General features: G+C 34.2%; 1 protein-coding gene across 2 annotated transcripts in view; it reads left to right on the top strand.

Moving 5' to 3' along the window:
* Mdga2 (MAM domain containing glycosylphosphatidylinositol anchor 2) overlaps positions 1-20,317 on the top strand; it is a 715,797-nt gene that overhangs the window by 665,065 nt on the left and 30,415 nt on the right. For both annotated transcript variants that reach the window (XM_013012262.1, XM_013012263.1), the window contains exon 10: positions 1,531-1,679. In XM_013012262.1, coding sequence (XP_012867716.1) covers positions 1,531-1,679 — 149 coding nt within the window. The remainder of the gene's footprint in view (positions 1-1,530; positions 1,680-20,317) is intronic.

The following is a 20,317-nucleotide window of genomic DNA, read 5'->3' on the forward strand; positions in this document are numbered from 1 at the left end:
AATCATAAGTGAAGCTGTGCTTCAAGTGATGGAGCACCAGCTTTGAGAGAAAGGAGCTCAGGGATTGTACCCAGACCCTGAGTTCAAGCCTCCAGGATGGCACACACACAAAAAATGAACAATTGAAAGCTTTGTAGTAGTCTGCAATTAAATGTATTGTGATTATTAACTTTTATAGTTAAATGTGATCATTAAAATGTATCATTAAATGTGATTGATTTAGAATATTTAAGTGGGGACTCAATTAAAGCTTTAATTTTCAGACCTTTCTAGGCATTGATAAATTTCCATCATTAACGAAGACCAGGAGAATCATTTTCAACTTAAGAATTAAACCATTTTAATAACCTTAGAAGTATTTAATTAAATAAAGAAACTATGTATGGTAATATGCATTCAGCCAATTTCCCCTAAGCAATCAACTAAAGGTCCACGTATTAGGATATCTACCCATGGAAATTCTCAAAATATTATTTCTCATTATCTTAACACCTTTACCCACCCCATTTTATATCCTGCCCTAGAGATCTTGGCTATGGAATCAGACCACCTGCTGACAGGCTCAGCAGAGAAAAATTACAAAGAGATATTTCTGTGACTCCAGAGTTAGCTTTGATGTCTTTTGTTATACAGAGATGATATCAGGAAAGAAATTGCAGCTATTTGTGCTGAAATATATATTCTGCATTCCTGTGCATCAGAATAACCTCAGGTGTTTCTAGCATACCTCAATGCCTAAGCTTCATTTATACTTATGCATACTAAATTTAATGAAATATTCTTTGCAATATATGTTATATTTGCAATGTATGTGAATGTTTTCACAAGATGATTAGATAATTCATAAATGATTTTTAAGTAGTGTTTAATCTAAAATTATTTAAAATGTCACATCAAACCTAATAACAGACAAAAAATATTCTCACCCACGCAGATTTAAGATTAAAAGGTACCCTAGTGCTCATCTCAGCCCAAAATACATGGCTTGAGATTTAACAAGGTTATAACTCCAGTCATGCTTACCTCAACAGGAGAATTATAACCTACTTGATATCACCACTTCTATCAAAGTATCCAAAAATTGTTCCCCCAACTTTTCCAAAATTCCATCCTCTCATAGCTTTCAATTTGATTTGATAGAAATTTGATTCCTGGATTTGCTGAGGCTTAAGACCTTGGGGGTCATCCTTGATTCCTCTCTCTCTCCCTTTCTCCCTCCCTCCCCTCTTCCCTGCCTCCATTCTGCCCTCCCTCCCTCTGTCTCTCCTTCCCTTCTCTCTCTCATATATATATATATATATATATATATATATATATATATATATATATATATATATATATATATCCAGCCTCATGTCTATTCTGAAGACAAGCTTGAAAATTGATTACATTTTAGTAGTGTGAGTTTTCAAATAGAATCATCACTTATGGACTCTAGTGTAGAAAGTGATAGCAGGGCCAAAGGGAATAACAAGTGTATTTAAAGTCTAATGGGCCATCATTCACACATAAGCACACTTCTGCTTTCAGGAAAGGCCTATGCTCCAGAATTTTATTATGACACGTACAATCCAGTGTGGCAGAACAGACATCGTGTGTATTCCTACAGTCTGCAGTGGACACAAATGAATCCTGATGCGGTAGACCGGATTGTTGCTTATCGGTTGGGTATTCGGCAGGTGAGCAATTTAATTATTATTTGTTTCCCATTTGTGATCTTTTGTAAAGATCTTATTTTGCATGGATAACAGAATATATTTTCCTATATCAAAGATATTACTTTGTATAAACTACTCTGAATTACTTATAAATCTCTGAAATTAGCTTATGCTTCTGTTATAGCAACAAATATTAAAGTGGCATTCTTTGAACCCTCTGATATCCTTCAGCATGAAATGTATTAAATTATGCAGCACAATATCCATGGGAAAAAACACTATTTACAGTGTTTTCCTGCTTACATATAGTGTACAATTATTTCTTGTCTTTCCTAAATAACATTCTACATTTATTTTTCTTTGAAGGACTCAAAAGTATATACAAAATGTTTCAATAGTTAATTTAATATACTTGAAGAATCTGAATGCTTTAGCAAATAGAAAAATAGTAAGAGATCTTTTCGTAAAATCATTAAAGCTTGTAGATTATGTAAAGAATTTTTTATCTTCTTCAAATGAACCACTGTTAAACTTACCTATTCTTTGTTACTGTAAAAGGCCTTTTGAAGTTTAATTGTAGGTCTTTGCCTTGTTCCTTGCTGGGTAGTATATTATCTGGGTGAGTCTTAAAACAAGGTATTTTTTGAAGACAGCTTTATGTTAGGAGTAGCTTATCAAGAGATGTGTTCTACTTCCTTAACTAAATCATTTCGAGTTGGATAAGTAGAAAGACAGATTGCCTAGAGAAAGATTTACCAACTTTTATCAATCAACTTAGATGTTTTATTATAAAACTATTCAATTTATATCTGATTCACAAAAGTTACAGAAAAGGTCTTCTATTATTCAAATTAAGATGCACTATAAATTATTTTTGGGGGGTCAGTACAATGATTTGAACTCAGAGCCTTGTGCTGGCTAGGCTGGCCATCTATTATGTGCCACAATTCCGACACCTTTTGCCATTGGTTATTTCTTAAATAGTTACATTGTATGTTCCTTCTGTCTGGGATACTGATCCTCTCTGCATATGCTTCCTCTTCCTTGTGTCACTGGGCATAACACTGAGGATAACAGCCATTTGTTGAAGTGGAATCTCATACATTAATTTTTTTATATGGACTTGAATCCTGATACCATAATCTCCACTTCACAAATAGCTCTCTGTACAGTATTTTCACAATAAAAAAAAAACAAATAGCTAGGATAATAATAGGCTTGAATCACTACACCTGACTTGCATATTTCTAGTCATCTCAGAAAAATAAAAGTCTTTCCTAGTTAAAATATCTGGCATCCAATAACCACTTTTCTTGCTTATGTGTTCAGTAGTCACTGCACAGCACACTACCATGGATCATTCAAAAAGCTTGTCTCAAATTATCATCTAATATACTACAGTTCTTGGGTAAACCCTTATCAAACGTATTTGTTCTGCCAGTCCTAATTTCTTTACAATTTTTCTTTATAGACAAGATCAAAAGAACAAAAGTAAAAAAAAAATCAGCTAATCAGGAAATTCCCCTCAGTTTGTTTTCTCAACTCATTTCACACTTAATTATTTTTTAATGTTTGGAGTATCTTAGAGCATTCTTGACTTTTGTTCCTCATAGTGTTTCATCAGCTCTAATACTACATGGTTTGATCAAATACTTAAGGCCAAATTGCTATTTTCAAATTTCAATTTTTTTCTGTAGTTGTCTTTTATTTCTTTCTGTTGTAGATATCTTTTCAAAGATAGAATCAGAATTTTACCTGTGTTTTTAAATTCACTTCAACAGTTACATTTTCTGAATATTTTTAGATAACTTCCATTTGCAAGCTGAAAGGCCACCTGTTTTAAGTATGTGGATTTTACCTATTTCTGCTCCTCATTTCCTCTCTTTGCTTATATGTCCCAAAACCTTATTCTCATCGGATGTCTCTATGTGGTATACATGTCCCAGTCCTCTAGGAACCAAAGTTAACAGAAATGTAGTAAGCACTGCGACACACCTCTACCCTCAGAGTAGAATTCAGGTTGTTTACAGAGTTAAAATTCCTCTAAAAAATGAACTTATTTTGTTTTTTCTCATACCCAGTATGAGTACTATCTTCTGTAGTAATTTTGCATAGATTGCTATACTATTTTCCAATGACAGCTTCTTGCTTTTAAGTTTGCCTTCTAACTGAACATCTCTTTAGTCCTGCCTTTACTTTTCTTGATCATAAAGTTGGTCTATTACACTCTGATAGTCATTGACATATAATTCTTAGTCATTGTGTTTCTCATTTCGCCAAATTAATTGGATAGTATTTTCCCTGTCTACTTCTGTAGAAACTACTATGCATGCATGATACCTATATAATCAATGTTTGTTGCTACATTTTGTGAAAATAATAAATCCCAGACACACTTGTGGCCTGCAAGCCTAGACAGTTATAGTCCTGTCCTATTTTTTTATAATTAAGGTGAGGTACAGAGGGATTACAGTGGCATAAGTAAGGTAATAAGTTCATTTCTTGTCAAACTTAATACCCCTTACCTCATTTTTCTCCCGTGTTCCCTCCCCTCACACCCTTCAAGTGGTACGGATCATTTCCAACATATTGCCTTGTATATATTGCTGTTGCATTGGTTCCCCCTTTGGCCTTGTGTCACCATTGAAGATTTATAATCTTGAGTATGTTTCTGTGCTTATCTAAACCTGTCTGTAATTTGACATCATGATATCTATTGTATATTTCAATATATCTCTATATATTCAATATATCTATTGTATATTTCAATATACTCTACATTTCCTTTAGTCCAAATGCTCTTGGGCAGAGCACTCATGGCACAAACATTTGTGGCAAGTCTTGTACTTACTGGGAAAACTTTATAAGAAATTTTGAATATTTCTTTTAAAGTAGATGTACAAACGAGTTTCAATTCACCATGTCAGTTTATGAGTACTGTGCACCTTCATCAATTTCATCCCTTCCATCCTTCTCCATTTACCCCCTTCAACTCATGTAAGAACTTTTTTAAGGAGGATATTTTAAGAAGTTAATGTCTTTTATCTTTATTATTATATTTTATTGACTGTATACATCATAGGCTTAATTGTTACTTTTAGGCATGATTTGCTCCAAAAAATACTAGATTTTATTTTAGTAAGCCTTTCTTTTATTTGAAATATATTCCACTATTTTGCTGATTCACATTTTCTTGTCCACAAGTATTATAAACCCTTCCTAAGTTTGAGGCTCACATGAGATTCATGCTTTCTGCTAAAGGAAACATGTTTGACATAAATGATGTTATGAACAGCAAATAGTTTCCCTCACTCGATGTTTTCATCTAACCCCATCCTTTCTATGGCATTTTTGTTATGGACTCCTTTGTTCTCCAAATTCTTTTTTATATTTATAAACAACTATTCTTTTTGCGGGTTTTTGTTTTCTAGTGCTTTAATATATTTAATAACTTTCCTTAGGTAGTCTAGTATATATCTTACTATGGGGGGAAAATAAACACTTTGATGGATCTCTGAGGCCTCAATAAAGAGTAATGCTGTTATGCTGCTCTGTCAGTGTGAACAGGAAGATGATGTTTGAGGACAGAATGTATGAAGAAATGAGCATGCATACATTCTTGTCTTTCTCCTCTATCGTGTTTATTACATACACCTCTCATGAAAATTGTTCTCATGAGAAATGACTGTGAATAAACAATATTTCCTTTCCTTTTTCCCTTTTGCCTAGTAGTAGTGAAAATGGAACTCAGTGTCTTGTGTTTGACAGGCAGGTTGTCTGTGCTATATAGCAACAATTCCAGTCCCTTTTCACTGTAGTTATTTGGAGGAAAAGTATTACCTTATTGTTCAGGCTGGCCTGGCTGTGATCCTACTTGTGTTGTCCCTCTCACGGAGATGACAGGCTCATGTCACTGTGGCTGGCTTTGCTTTCCTGTATGTGGAAGACACAGGCATGCCCTACCATGTGCACTGAATGATTAGTTGGAGATTTTCACGTCCTAGATGGCATTTAACTGGGGAATCCTTAATCTCCTCCTTCATCTACTAGATTTACTGCCATTATATTTGCTTCCTCTCGAATATCTACATACATACAAACCTTTAAAATGACAGAATAAAGGCATTTTATATACAATGAAATTGGTGGCTTTTACAAGTCCAGCATAAAATAAGAAATAAAAATATTTCTATAAATATATTTACTTTTCTGTATTATCTTAGAAACATTAGATGTCTCTTCATTTATTTCTAGATACAGGGTACACTATCAATATTTTTTTAAAACTACACTTTGAAATGATTATCAATGCAATGATTTCATTTTATATGCAAATGTCCTGTTCACCCTCAGCTGTTTCATATTGCTCAATGAACTTTTTTAATATAATCAAGCTAAATGTTTTTGTAACCATTTCCCAAATTAAAATTAGAATGTAGCTTATGCAAGAAAAAAATTAAAAATATGGTGTTTCCACATTAATAATTAGTGCCTGTGTGCTTGATATGTGAGTTTTCAAAAGGGACTCAAGTTTTGTTACATTTATTTTTATATTATCTTTAACAATTTGTATTTCTATTATTTTGTTGTTTACATTGCTCTAAATTGAACCCAAGACTTCATTTAGACTAGCCAAATGTTCTACTACTAAACTATACCTGTGGACTTACTTTATTGTTTTAAAATCATGTTGTAGGCCAGGCCAGTATTTTAAGCCTATAGATCAGATAAGTTTTTCTATCCATGAAATGTATAGCCTTTCTAGTACAAAGCATCTATTCACGTGAAGCATAATCTTAGTTACATAAGCACTTATTCAATAAACAGAATCTGATACTACATTTTATCTTTTCCTTTTATTTTTGGGCCAGTCCTGGGGCTTGAACTCAGGGCCTGAGTGCTGTTCCTTCGTTTTTGTGCGCAAGGCTAGTTCTCTATCACTTGAACCACACAGCGCTTACTGCTGGCTTGTTGGTAGTTAATAGAAAATAAGAGACTCACAGGATTTCCTGCCTGGCCTGGCTTTGAACTGCAATCCTCAGATCTTAGTATGCTATGAAAATTTCATCTTTTTAAGATGAATGTCAAACACAGTTCTGAAGATCCTACTACTGTGTTTTTAATTCAGAAAAATTCTAGAATCTTATTAGCTCTTTTTAAATTAAATGTAATTATATAATCACTACTGTGGTAGTAAACCAATAGCTGGAAAAGGTTGCTAAGCCACACCATGCATTATTTTAGTTTTCCATTAAAGTATTATGAGAGTCTGGGTTTCAAGTGTATGGTCTGTAATGAAATATGGTAAGGAACTCAGTATTTAAGTACTGGCTCCTCATCCATTTGTTTTACAAAATGTAGCAGCATTTCTAAGATAAAGCACTGAAGGTCAGAATCACTGTTTTAAGAAACTCAAAAAGAACCAAACACATAACAAAAGTCCTAAAATTAATTTATAGAATAAACTTCCTCAAAAACCTTCATGTCCTTAAGTTGTACTTTTTAGGCCCAGTGAGCTATTGTTTAATCTTCTTAGACAGCTACCAGCCTCCAATTAATTGCTTCATTTGTTGCTTATGATGAAAGAAAACAGGTTATTTGAATGTCTATTTTCTTTGGTATCCAAGGAATTATATACAAAGCAAAGTTTTTTCTATGCTACCTGACTATAACAAACAACATAAGCGTCATTTTAATTCATTTGAAATGTACGCAATTATAGTCTCTACTAATAAAGAATTTTAGAGACTTTTATGCCACCTTCTTTTAAAATTCTGACACAGAGATGCATAAAAACACTATAACTGACATTTATGTAAAGGAGGATATTTCTAAATGCAATATCTTATGTGTCCTTGTTCTTATCTTCCTAAGACATGATATATTAAAATGATTGAAAAGAGTCTTACTCACTTATTTACCATTCATTCAAATTAATTGTGAAAACATTTAACATATAATTCTTAATTGGAATTAATAGTGAAGTATGTCTGACATGTTGTGTTAAAATCACTACAGTAATAGGCATATGAACAAAATGACATAGAAATAGGTTTGTGTGCAGACAGTATAGGTAATTTTATTCTCAATGTTTTTTTCTCTTTCAGTCTCTCTCGGTCTGTCTTTCCTTTCGTGTGTGTGTGTGTGTGTGTGTTGAAATTGTGGCTTGAACTAGGGTTTGGGTGCTGTCCCTTAACTTTCACTCAAGGCTGGCACTCTAACACTTGAGCCACAGCTACAGTTTTGACATTTTGCTGGGTAAGGGGAGATGAGAGTCTCATGGATTTTTTTTTTGTCGAGGCTGGCTTTAAACTGCAGACATCAGACCTTAGCCTCCTGAGTATCTAGGATAACAGGCATGTACCAACTTGCTCCAAGATTTCTTTTCAGGGAGCAATAACTAATGAAGCAGTCACTAATGAAAACAAAATAGTTTGAGTACAGTTGATAATTTGATGAAATTATTATAAATTTCCCATTTTTGTATCTAGTTTTCTGTTCTAAACTACCTACTGCTTCTTTTTTTTTTAATGTTGGTCGTGGGGCTTGAACTCTGGGCTTCGGTACTGTCCCTGCGCTTTTCAGTTCAAGACGAGCGCTCTACCGCATGAGCTACATCACCACTTCCGGCTTTCTAGTGGTTTATGGGAGATAAACTCCGTGAGAACGGAGTTTCTTGTCTGGGCTGGCTTTGAACCGCGATCCTCAGAGCTCAGCTTCCTGAGTAGCTAGGATTGTAGGTGTGAGCCACCGGCACCCGGCTCCTATTGCTTCTTTTTAAAGCATTTTCAGGTTTATAGTTATGTATAATCTATTGCATATGGTTTATTAAAGGCTTATAACAATATATAATACTAAATAAAACTCAAAAATGTATTATATACACAAATGACAACAAGCTTGATAATAGTAGTTATATATTAGTAAGTACCTTGTTTGCTGAAGCAGTATTTTGAAGAGTATGTAGTATAATTATTTTATACCCTAGCAAGCATGAAGAGGCCCCAGTATCACTGATACAGTCTATATATGCTAAAGAACGATGGCAGAATAAGATAGATGTGACTTGGAAATAACTCACTGAACTTGACATTTGCCCAGGTCTTGCTGAGAGAGATGTCTGGAACCCTTTGGCAAGTAATATTTAATGCAACTCTTCGGACATCTGTGGGTGATTGATAAATAATTGTAAATCTTTGTATAGTTTTGAAACACAATCCAAAATGAAATCAGCTGTAATCTGATGTTATTATACACATTATATTGTCAATATTACAACAGACAGTGGCTGTAGATGGTCAGATATTTGAGATAAGCACCAATGATTTCAGATTAAAGTAGTGAAAAGAAAGAGGAAGAAAAATTACATTAAGCAAATATTGAATTTGGCAGAACTTGTATATTGACTCAATTTTGTTGAATATTGACTTAACATTTTAAAAAGGAAAGTGATCTTATACTCTGTGCCATTCATTTGAGCTTTTTAGTTAATGTTCTGGAAGTACACAGATTAAAGGAAGCCAAGAACACATAGAAATGTAGAGAAAACATGGTGTTTCCAACTCTTTGGCTTGAGGAAAATAAACATAAGACAATGAATAAACTTAAGTTATTATGTTTTTTAAATAAAGGCTACACCTACCATACATTTTATGCTTGTACATACTAGCATCACAATGTATATAATAGGAAATAACTATGGTAAACATTAGAATGAACGGACAAGTGGACTTCTGATTGATGGCCTCAGCTCTGTAAAATAAGGATACTTTATTTTAGAAAAATTCAAATCCTTTCTGAAAATGTATCCTTAATCCATGGCTCTTTTTTAGACAATTTTAGTGCTTAAGTGTATTTCGTAAATAATCCTTAGCTGAGCTGTGAAAAACATGTATCCCTCAAATTTCTTGATGTGCCTACAGCTAACTGGTGCTAAAACAAAAGATGATAATGAATTTACAATATTCACATATTTCTAAACATCAATTTGTACATAGAATAATTAATTAATCTATACAATATGCTTCTACTATTAAATATATGTAACTGTATCTTAAAAAACTGATTTTTTTTCTGAAAAAAGGAGAAATCGAGGAATCAGACTGGAGATTGTTATGCTTAAGACATTTTAATACAATGGCATGCCTTTCTCTGCTGAACTTTCATGTAACTAATTTTGTTAAATCATACTTTTATGTTAGAAACCTATAAACTACCTTTTAGCCTGAGAACTATCACTTTTTGGAAAAAAAGAACATAGTTTGAATAAACAACAAAAGTCACACTTAAAACAGGAGAAATGTAGCATCCTTCCACGTCTAAAATTTATATGTGGTCTCATGCATGTGCTATGCAGTCCTACTAAAGGAATGAAGAATTCTATTCAGAACAACACGAATCCTTTCTCTTTCCACTATAAATTCCTTAGTCTGTTTTCTAATTTGTCTGCACAATACTTATTTAATTTCTATACATTGCATATTTAATGCTAATGTATTTGTTTAGTGCTTATTTAATGTATATATTTTAATGTTATTTTCCTAGAGCTCTAATTAGAGTTTGTCAGAGCTGTATTTCTAGTTTTTAGGTGAAGAACAAACATCATATATACCATACTGTAGAAATGTTTGAATATAGTAGAAAATGAATTAATAAATACATTTTAGTAAGTTAATGATGTTGTAAGTAAAATTCTACTAATTGTCACGTATTTGGATATTAGGAATTTAAAATAAGGTGTGTTAAAATAATTTTGAATATTTACACTGTTTTAAAATTAAAGTCTTAGAGGTACTGTTGAAATCAAAGAACTGTAATTAATTTAAAAACAGACATTTATATGAAGAAAATATACTGTCCTACATTTGCATACATAAAATTTTTGCTTATAATCCATGGGGAGAAAGAAGGTAATAATGTCATGTTCATGTAGACTTGGGAGAATGAGTGTGAGGTTTATCAGTGACCACTCTGTTTGACCCAGTGATATCTGTCCATACCTTATAAAGGCTTAGAATTCCTCATGTCCATGCTTAGAATTCCTCTGCTGCCTCATTCATCATTGCTTATGATGGGAAGTGAGTAGATATCCTACAGAGGCCACACTATTGCCCTTTCAAAATTTTCTTCACATTTGGCCCACAGTACTTTATTCAAGATTGGAATACCAGGATGGTTTTCAGCCTCGGGTATCCATCTCATCTTTCCAGTAGTAAGCCTAGGCCATGGCAGAAAAGTGAAGTGTGTGGGCAAGGCTTTCTAGAGTTCCCATGGAACTTAGAGGGGATACTGATTGGTGAAGTTGCATTTAGGTAGTAGGCAGTCAGTCACTCACCAAACAACTTTGGTCTGTTTTATTCACCTTGTTGTTCTCAATGCCAAGAACAATATTGCACACATTGTAGATGTACAATGAACGTTTTCTAGAAGATATTTTGATCTTTTGCCATTCTTCCATTCCATTATTCCAAGTTTAAGTGTATGAGTGATATTTATGTGTGCCTTTTCTCTATCTTTCCCATTTAATACTTTACAAGCTCTTTTCAACGTAAGTCTTGAAAATTTTTCTTTTCTTTTTTTTTTGGGGGGGGGTCTGGTTGTGGGGCCAGAACACTGGGGTCTGGGCACTGTCCCTCAGCTCTTCAGCTCAAGGCTAGCTCTCTATCTCTTGAGCCACAGCGCCACTTCTAGCTTTTTTCTTTTTGCTTATGAGGTACTGAGGAATCGAACCCAGAGCCTCAGGCATGCAAGGCAAGCGCTCTACCACTGAGCCACCTTACCAGACCTTGAAAATTTTTCTTTTAAAAATTCTTTAAAATAATTATAGCTTCATAGGAATTTTACAGGGAAATCCAATGAACTCTTTGGCTAACATGCTCACAAATCAAAGTTCTAAACAAATACACTCAAAACTAAAAATCACAGAGGTAAATTCCATAGGATCTAATCATATTGCACACCAATTGTTCACCAATTTTCATGGTTATGCATTTGTGTTTATGTGTGTGCATATGTGCATTTAGTGCAAGCTTAGGAGAAGTGTTACATCACAACCACACGTAATCAGGACACTCACCTCTCTCATCATCAGAGACTCCCTGTTTTGCCTCATAGACATATTCTTCCTCTAAACCGAGGTACCTCTACTTTCCTCCCCATCCCTTGAAGAAAATATTATAATATTTTATCATGAATATCAGACAGATGGAATGATGAATATTCATTTGAAATGGACTTTATCCTGTGTAGCATAATGTCATAAATATTGCAGGTATCAATGCTCATTTTTATATTTGCATATTTTGGGGTATTCATCTTACAATTTGATAAACCATCTCTATTTTAAATACATTTTTGTTGCTCAAGTTTTTTCATTATGTATAAAAGTTGCCAGAAACATATATAAGTTCATATATAAAAAAATGGATTATGTTCATTTCTGTGTTAGCATGTCCAACAGCAGATTGTGAAGCTGTGTATAAAAAAAAATCCATCTTTGGTTTTTGAAGGAATTGTCAATCTATTTTCCTTAGTGGTTTTATGATTTACACCTCAGTCAGTTTCTGTACATTATCACCAGAATTTGGTGTTATTACTATATTCTTTACCATTCTGAAAGGTGATTAGTTATATCCTATTTGGTGTTAATTCATGTAATGGCTAATAATCTTCAGTAACATTTCATTTGTTGATTTGCCATCTGCTGTATGTATTCTTTGGAGATGTATCTTCACATATATTTTCTTTCACATATATGTTTTCTAAAAAATATGAAATACTTTTAATTCTAGACATTTCTGGCATGACTTATGAATTAACTATTCTAAGTCTTGTTTCCTTGCTTAGCATGTGGATAGTGGTAGCCTTAATTTTTGTACATATTTCCAGTCAATATATTCCTGATAATCTGCTGATACTATCTGAGAGAATTGTTGGACATAATCTGGGTCAAGTTATTTTCTCAATCTACACTCATTTTGTAACCCCCACCTATCTATTTGGTTCTATCTTGTGATTATCTTTATATACTCAGTTTTTCTTAAATGCTTTACTTCTACATTCTTAAATTACCATTATAAAAATCACTTCTGCTTTCCTGGGGATAGTTTTGTTGATTTTAAATTCTTATCCTGAATTTGGACTAAGAATTTATGATTGACTGCAGCCTCATCTGTTATAGGTTGTTTTCTTTGCTATCTTTATTTATCAAGGTTGATCTCCTCTTCAAACAACACCCAATCCACCTGGTAAGTATGAATTCCTTTGTCCATGTCCATGGTCTGGGGTGGTTGGTTGGTTGTCTGTGTCATAAACTGAAGTTCAAATGATAATTTCTTTATACTGCTTGAGTTTGAAAATCAAATAGAAAATGATAGCATGAATTAAGCCATCTCAGAATGTGTACCCATTGGCACTGTACTCCCTTTTGTGTACCATCCTACCACTGATATGTAGTTTGGAAAAAAAGGTAATGAGAGTAGAGAAAAAGACTCATATTTCCCATTTGTCTATAAATATTGTAATACTTCCTGGTCTCTTACCTGATAAGGTTATTTTCTTGTTTCCCAGAAGAAATAGATGAATAATGACCGGCGATAGTAAAAGTTAGAGAAGAAAAACAAAAAAAGAGAAGGAAAACATTACCTGCTAACCTATCACCTAGCGCTGTCAATCATCTTGCTTTATGATGTTGCCAGGGATGAGCTTGGGGAGAATAAAAAGTCCTGTTTGATTTCCTTTTTTGTTGGTAACTGAATTGTGGAAAATGTAAACCTGTCTTCTTATCCTGAGTTAAAATCCTTATCCTTTCCTGAAACTTTCATTGATGCCATCTGTTTAATTAAAATGATTGACACTTTTGTTCTTAATTAGTTGTTTGACCTTGATGAAATATTTCATTTTCCTGCAACTTCTCACTATCCCATTGCTACTCCATCCAGGCTTCCAGTCTTATCCTGAAATAATTGCTTTTAATAACATTTACCCATCTTCCTTTTTTTTAAAGGAGACACTACACAAAATGATGGTCATTATTGTGCATATTTTTGTGAAATACTGAAGAACATGTGGATGTATAGGTTGTTATCAAGTGTTACTCACATCTGAGCAACTATGGCTGCTTCCAAAGCCTCTCAAACCTAAACTTTTAAAATTCTCTCCTCTCATTACCTTCTTTCTCCAAATTACCTGTCAAGAGTCTCCCCAATTCTAATTGGTCCTACTCCAAATTACTCATTCCAATTAATGACCCTCATCTGATGTTTTGCTTGCACAAGAAGGAAACTTGAGACTTCTCTGTATACTTCCCCATATCAAATCATCAATGATTCCTGACAAGTTTCATCTTTTGGGTATCCCCCAAATATCAAGTCCCTATTTTTCTTGTCAGAGAAATTATCAGTCTCTTGTTGTATGAACTCTTCTCCTCCTCTAAATTGTCTCCCTGGATTATTTTAACTATAATCATCAAGAATTTTCTTTTTCTGTTTTTTTTTCTGTGTATGCCTGTGCATATGTGTGTGTGTGTGTGTGTGTGTGTGTGTGTGTGTGTGTGTGTGTGTGTGCCAGTTCTGAGGCTTGAACTCAGAGCCTAAGTACTGCACGTTAGCTTTTTCACTCCAGGCTGGCCTTGTACCACTTAAACCACAGCTTTTATATGGAAATGATTAATACTTATTTTCATATATACAAGTCATGAAAAGACTTGTATATACCTAATCAATGAGAAGAACAAGCTTCAGATAGCTGGATAGTCCAAGGGAATGAGGCTTAGGGAGCTAACTTGAAATCTACCTACGACTAGAAATATCTAATCTAGCACAGCTCAGATCAGCTGAGGCTCAGCTGCACTTGAACAAACAAAAATAAATGCTTGTTGGAGTACAAGGAGGTTTTATGGCTGTTACATGGTATTGTTATAAAAATTACTCAATGAAACAAACATTGAATAGTTCATCAAAGTAAATAGCAATATTCAAAAATTAATTACATAAACCATATTTTTAAAGTCAAATAATTTGAGTGAGAGATTAAATTAAGCTGCTACAGTAGAAATACACTGAGTAGATAGTCATCATAATTCACAGAAGCAACAAGGGGAAATAGTCTGTGGGAGCCAAATGTCCAATGAGATGAAGAAGGGACAAGTGGCATTTTCTTCATCAAAATATAGGACTATAAGACTAAATCCATTATTTCACAAGAGAAAAAATATCCATAGGAATAAAGAAAAATACCTAATTATTCATAAAAATAATTTTTAAGGAAGTGCCTGTGATATTTCTTATATCAGAAGATCATAAGATGAATCAAACCTAAAAACCTTAAATAATCAAAACCTGAATGCTAAATGATTGGCTCTTCCTGGAAAATCTAATTTATGTAGAAAGATACTAACTGAGCTGGATAACTCAAACTTGCCAGGGTTGAAATCTATAATAAATTAATCTTTAAGGTGAGATGTCCTTTTACCTATGGATCCAAACATGATGAGACAGTAATTAGACTTCTCTTATATTTAATTTTAACAAGAAGCAAATTATTTACCATAGTAATTTCCCAGTATCTGCTGTAAATTATTATTTTTTACTATTATGCATAGTCTCTAGGTGGCTTTTGATGTTGTTTTGTTTCAATAAATGGAAATCATAAATATATTGTTGAGGAGATACATTAGTAACACACCCAAATTCTTCCCTGAGGCAGTGTGAAATTCACTGTCATGTAATGATTTATGTGAGCAGGAGTACATACTCAGCACAATCAGAGCATACATGTACTGGAATTCCTAAATAAAATATCAAAGCAGATCCTATGTTCATTTAAACTGTTCACTCTCACAAAATCAAAAGCATTTTGTAGGACTAGTAGTTCTGAAGGTAGATGTATTATCATGTCTCATTCACTGCTAACTACACACAAATATATCTCCTTCCCTTATGAAAACATCCTTTAGCACTCTTCGAAGGGAATGGAAAGAGAATATCTGTTGAAAATGTGTGAAAACAACACATAATAGAAAACATGAGGAAAAGAACGACAATTACTAAAATTCAGAGGGTGGCCTTGAAATTCAGAAATGTTGACTTCCTATTTGGTCTCCTTCTTAAAATATTTATGGCCTAGGAAAACTTATTAACTATCAGTTTCCTCATTGGAGGAAATAAGCATCACAATTCTAGCTTAAGTGGATTTTTAGAAGAATTAAAATAATGTGAAAATTCTTTGGTAAAGTACTGTTAATAGTCTTCAAATAGTTGATAGTCATTATTTCATTTTCTTAGTAAACAAAAAGTACTTTGAGAATTTACAACTGTCATTCCAAACTACAATCCCATGAGCTGTAGAAGGTCACTCAAATGTACCATAAAGGATCAGTCTTCTTGATATTTGCTGTTGAAATGCAGGAGTATATTATATAGAAGCCATTACTAAGAAAAAAACCCTAGTTCAGGGTCTGAGTCAGAAGGACTGACTTACTACAATATGTATTAAAACCAATACAAGAAAAAAATCTGTAATGTAATTACAGATGCAGAGAAATTGCCTCTGATTTAGGATAAATTGACAGCATGTTTTTTCAAATTTTCCATGGTTTGAAAGTGTTATCCACTGCAAATCTGTTTCTTTGCTAAGAATCTGTAGTGCAATCCCCTCTAGAGATGCTAGAAGGCCTCAGAGGCTGGGCTGTGGCTTTGGTCAGCCACATGATCATGGAGCTGGTGTAACTGATAGAATGTAGGATGCTATGTTGATAATCTCAGATGTTAGGTAGGCTAAGTGTAGTGGTGCATTTTCAAGTTATAATATTTTTCAGTTTACGGTGGGCCTGTCATAATGTAACTGCATCATATTTAAAGGAGTATCTCTAGTAAAATGTGAATGTACTGCAAGCACATTTTAGCTTCTCTTTTTATTATACATATTAAAGACATCAACATAATGTTTTGATATATACAACACGGTAAGGTGGTTACTTCAGTCTAGAAAATTAACACATATATCGTTCCCACATGTCTGTGTAGCAAATTTCTAGCAGAAATACAATACGATTCCTGGTAGCCCTACTGCTAGATACTAGAGACCCAGGTTTATTTACCTTACACAATTAAACTTTTAAAACTTTACCTCTTTGACTTCCACCAACTCTCCAGTTTCACCATACTCCTGCTCCTATAACCAACTTTCCATGTTGTCTGTATTTGAGAGTGCTGTCTCATTTCTTGGAATATTTTTTGTATGAATAGATTTTGCAAAGAATGTATGCTAATGGTCTAGTTTCATTATTTTGTATGTGAAATCTTGTTTTCCCAACAAAATTTATCAATGTGTCTTCTTGGAGGTCTTGTCAAAAATCAGTTGCCAGCCAGGCACCGGTGGCTCACGTCTGTAATCCTGGCTACTCAAGAGGCTGAGATGTGAGGATCGCAGATCAAAGCCAGCTCAGGCAGGAAAGTCTGTAAGACACTTAGGTCCAATAAGCCACCAGAAAACCAGTAGTAGCTCTGTGGCTCAAGTCATAGAGCACTAGCCTTGAGCTGAAGAGCTCAGGGACATTACCCAGTCACAGAGTTCAAGCCCTATAACTGGGGAAAAAAGTTGCCTGAGCTGGGTGACAGTCACTGGCAAGAAAGTCTGTGAAATTCTTATCTCCATTTAACCATCAGGAAACCAGAAGTGGTGCTATGGCTCAAAGTGGTAGAGCACTAGACTTGAGCAAAAAAGCTCAAAACCTGAGTTCAAGCCCCATGATGGACAGAGGAAAGAAAGAGAGAGAGAGAGAGAAAGAAGAAAGACAGAAAGGAAAGAAGGAAGGATGAAAGGAAGGAAGGAAGGAAGGAAGGAAGGAAGGAAGATCAGTTGCCTGCATATTTGCTTATTTCTTGACTCTATTCTAGTCTAGTTTATTGGTCTATACATATGGTTATTTTTATCAGCACCATAATACTGTGGTTACTTTGCATTGTAAATATGTTTTATATCATTTGTTTCACTCTGTGTGTGTGTGTGTGTGTGTGTGTGTGTGTGTGTGTGTGTGTGTGTGTATGTGTGTGGTACTATGGTTTGAACTCAGGGTCTTACACTTGTCAGTTTGAGCTCTAACATTTGAGCCATTCTCCAGTCTGGATCCATGCTGATTATTTTGGATTTGAAGTCTTTCTAATTCCCTGCTGAGCTGACTTCAAACCACAATCCTACAGGTCTCTGCATCCTGAGTAGCTAGGACTACAGGCATGAGCCACCGGTGACTGAAGATACTATATATCATTAAAGAAGCTTATCCTCCATTTGACAATACTCTCACTCATATGTTGAGAATTTCCCAAAACACAAAGGTTTGCCCAAAGTAATGACTAATGTTAACCTGCTGTGACCTAGGGACAATTATTTGAAACTAGAATTTCCCATATTGCCTTCTACAACCTGGCACATTAACTTGTCCAAGTTTAGATAAGAAGCTTGAGATAGTTCAAATAGTGATTCACTTTTATGTCTTAGAATGTTTTACTGTAGCTGAGAGCTGGTGGCTCACAATTGTAATCCTAGCTACTCAGGAGGCTGAGATCTGAGGAACATAGTTGGAAGCCAGCTCAGGCAGAAAAATCCATGAGATTCTTATATCCAATAAGCTAGTTAAAAAAGAAAAGAAAAGAAACAGCTAGAAGTGAAGCTGTGGCTCAAGCAATAGAGCATTAACCTTTAGCAAAAGAAGCTCAGGGACAGATCCAGGCCCTGAAACAAGCATAATCCCCAGAACCAAAACCCCAAAACAACTATTTTTTTCTGCAATTATAGCCCTAAAAGATACTTAAAAGTTTCATTATGGAAAAGAGCAGTAATCTGGGACTTACAGTTTTTAAAATTGTACATGTGTCCTACTCCCTGAAAATAAATATTCTTGGCTAACCTGAGAAGAAAAGTTCATCAATGCAAGTTATTCATTGTCTGATAAAACCAAACCTTTTATGCAATACAAAATCATGTGTCAAGCTGCATTGTTCAATATAGCTTACATAGTTATGACCATTCTTCAAAATTCTACAAGCTACCTAGAATAAGGATTATGTTAATATAGATTAAAATATGTGTATTCTAGAAATTTTAAATGTAAAACGTTAAGTGTTAGCATTTTAAGGACAGTGTTAGCAATGACATTCTAAATGATAGAAAGGGCATAACACAGTCAGACACAGATGCACAAACAAATAGAACTAGCGGGAATCAATTTAACAGAATTTGTTCTATATATATCCTCAGATATTATATATACTTCTTTCTACTCTCCAATTCTATTTTGTTCTTCAGAAAGTTTTCTAATTAAAAACAATAATATGTATAAGATTCTGAATACTAGCTATGTCTTTCTTTTTTTTCTGGGGTCTGGTAGTGGGCCTGAACTCTGGGCCTAGGCGCTGTCCCTCAGCTCTTCAGCTCAAGGCTAGTGCTCTACCACTGAGCCACCTTCCCAGGCCCTAGCTATATCTTTGAATTACTTGTTATACAATTAAAAAATGCTTCAAACAGATACTGGTTTCATAGTCATTGTAGTAAGGTTGACTGCATTTTAATTATATCCATGTAACTTCTATACTTTATTATATTGAGTAGGTAAAGTCCCAAAAGAAATACATACTAAACCTGAAAGGATGTAGAATGCTAGACTTATCTGTCACTTGATGTTTAGCTATTGTGGAAACATTCAAGTTTTTCAAGGTGGTAAAAAAAACTCCCTTTTCCCCCTAAATTAAGTTCTAATATTGGTATTTATGTGCTAAAACTATATTTTTGTATCATCCTTAATCTATTTGGGGACTTTGAGAAGCATTGTTTTCCTCTTATTTTTTCTATTTCTATTTTTTCCATATTTTCTATTGCTGTGACTACTAGGAAAGGAAGTTTTAGTTTTTTTTTTGTTTTTTTGTTTTTTTAATTATACTTTTTTTTATTGTGACAATACCGTACAGAGGAGTTACAATTATATGGGCAAGATAACAAGTACATTGCTTATCAAGCATTGTTGCCTCCTCGTTGTTTCCCCTTCCCATCCCTTCCCATATTATATGAGGTAAAGTCTTTGCGTGGCAGGCACTTGGGGTTCATGCCTGTAATCTTAACTACTTCAGGAAGTTCAGGATCATGGTTCAAAATTAGCCCTAATAAGAAAGTTCATAAGTTAGCAACCAAAAAGCCAGAAGAGGGAGTTCATCTCAAATGTGAGAGAATCAGCTTTGAGCAAAAATCTAAAAGCCAAGGATCAGGCCCTAAGTTCAAGCCAAAGGACTGGCATAAAAATACATGCATGCATACATACATACATACATGCATGCATGCATGCATACATACATACATACATACATACAAAAACATTTGCTTGCTAGAGGTATTGAGAAAAAAGTTAACAAATGTGTATATTATTCTTGTAATCTCTTGATCAAGTAGTCTTTCAGTATTTAATCAACTTATTTAATGGGGAAAATGGGAAAGCAATCATAGACAGAAATCATGGCCTCTCACCCCCCCATCCCGCCCCCAATCATGAGCGTGGTGTGTGATGGTCCTGGAGCTAGAAATCAGGGCTTTAGCTCTGACTCTGAGCATTTTTGTTCAAGGCCAACACTTTATCACTTCTAGATTTTTAGTGGTTAATTACAGCTAAGAGT

Source organism: Dipodomys ordii, unplaced genomic scaffold (assembly GCF_000151885.1).
Source record: "Dipodomys ordii isolate 6190 unplaced genomic scaffold, Dord_2.0 Scaffold16, whole genome shotgun sequence".
Lineage (NCBI taxonomy): Eukaryota > Metazoa > Chordata > Mammalia > Rodentia > Heteromyidae > Dipodomys > Dipodomys ordii.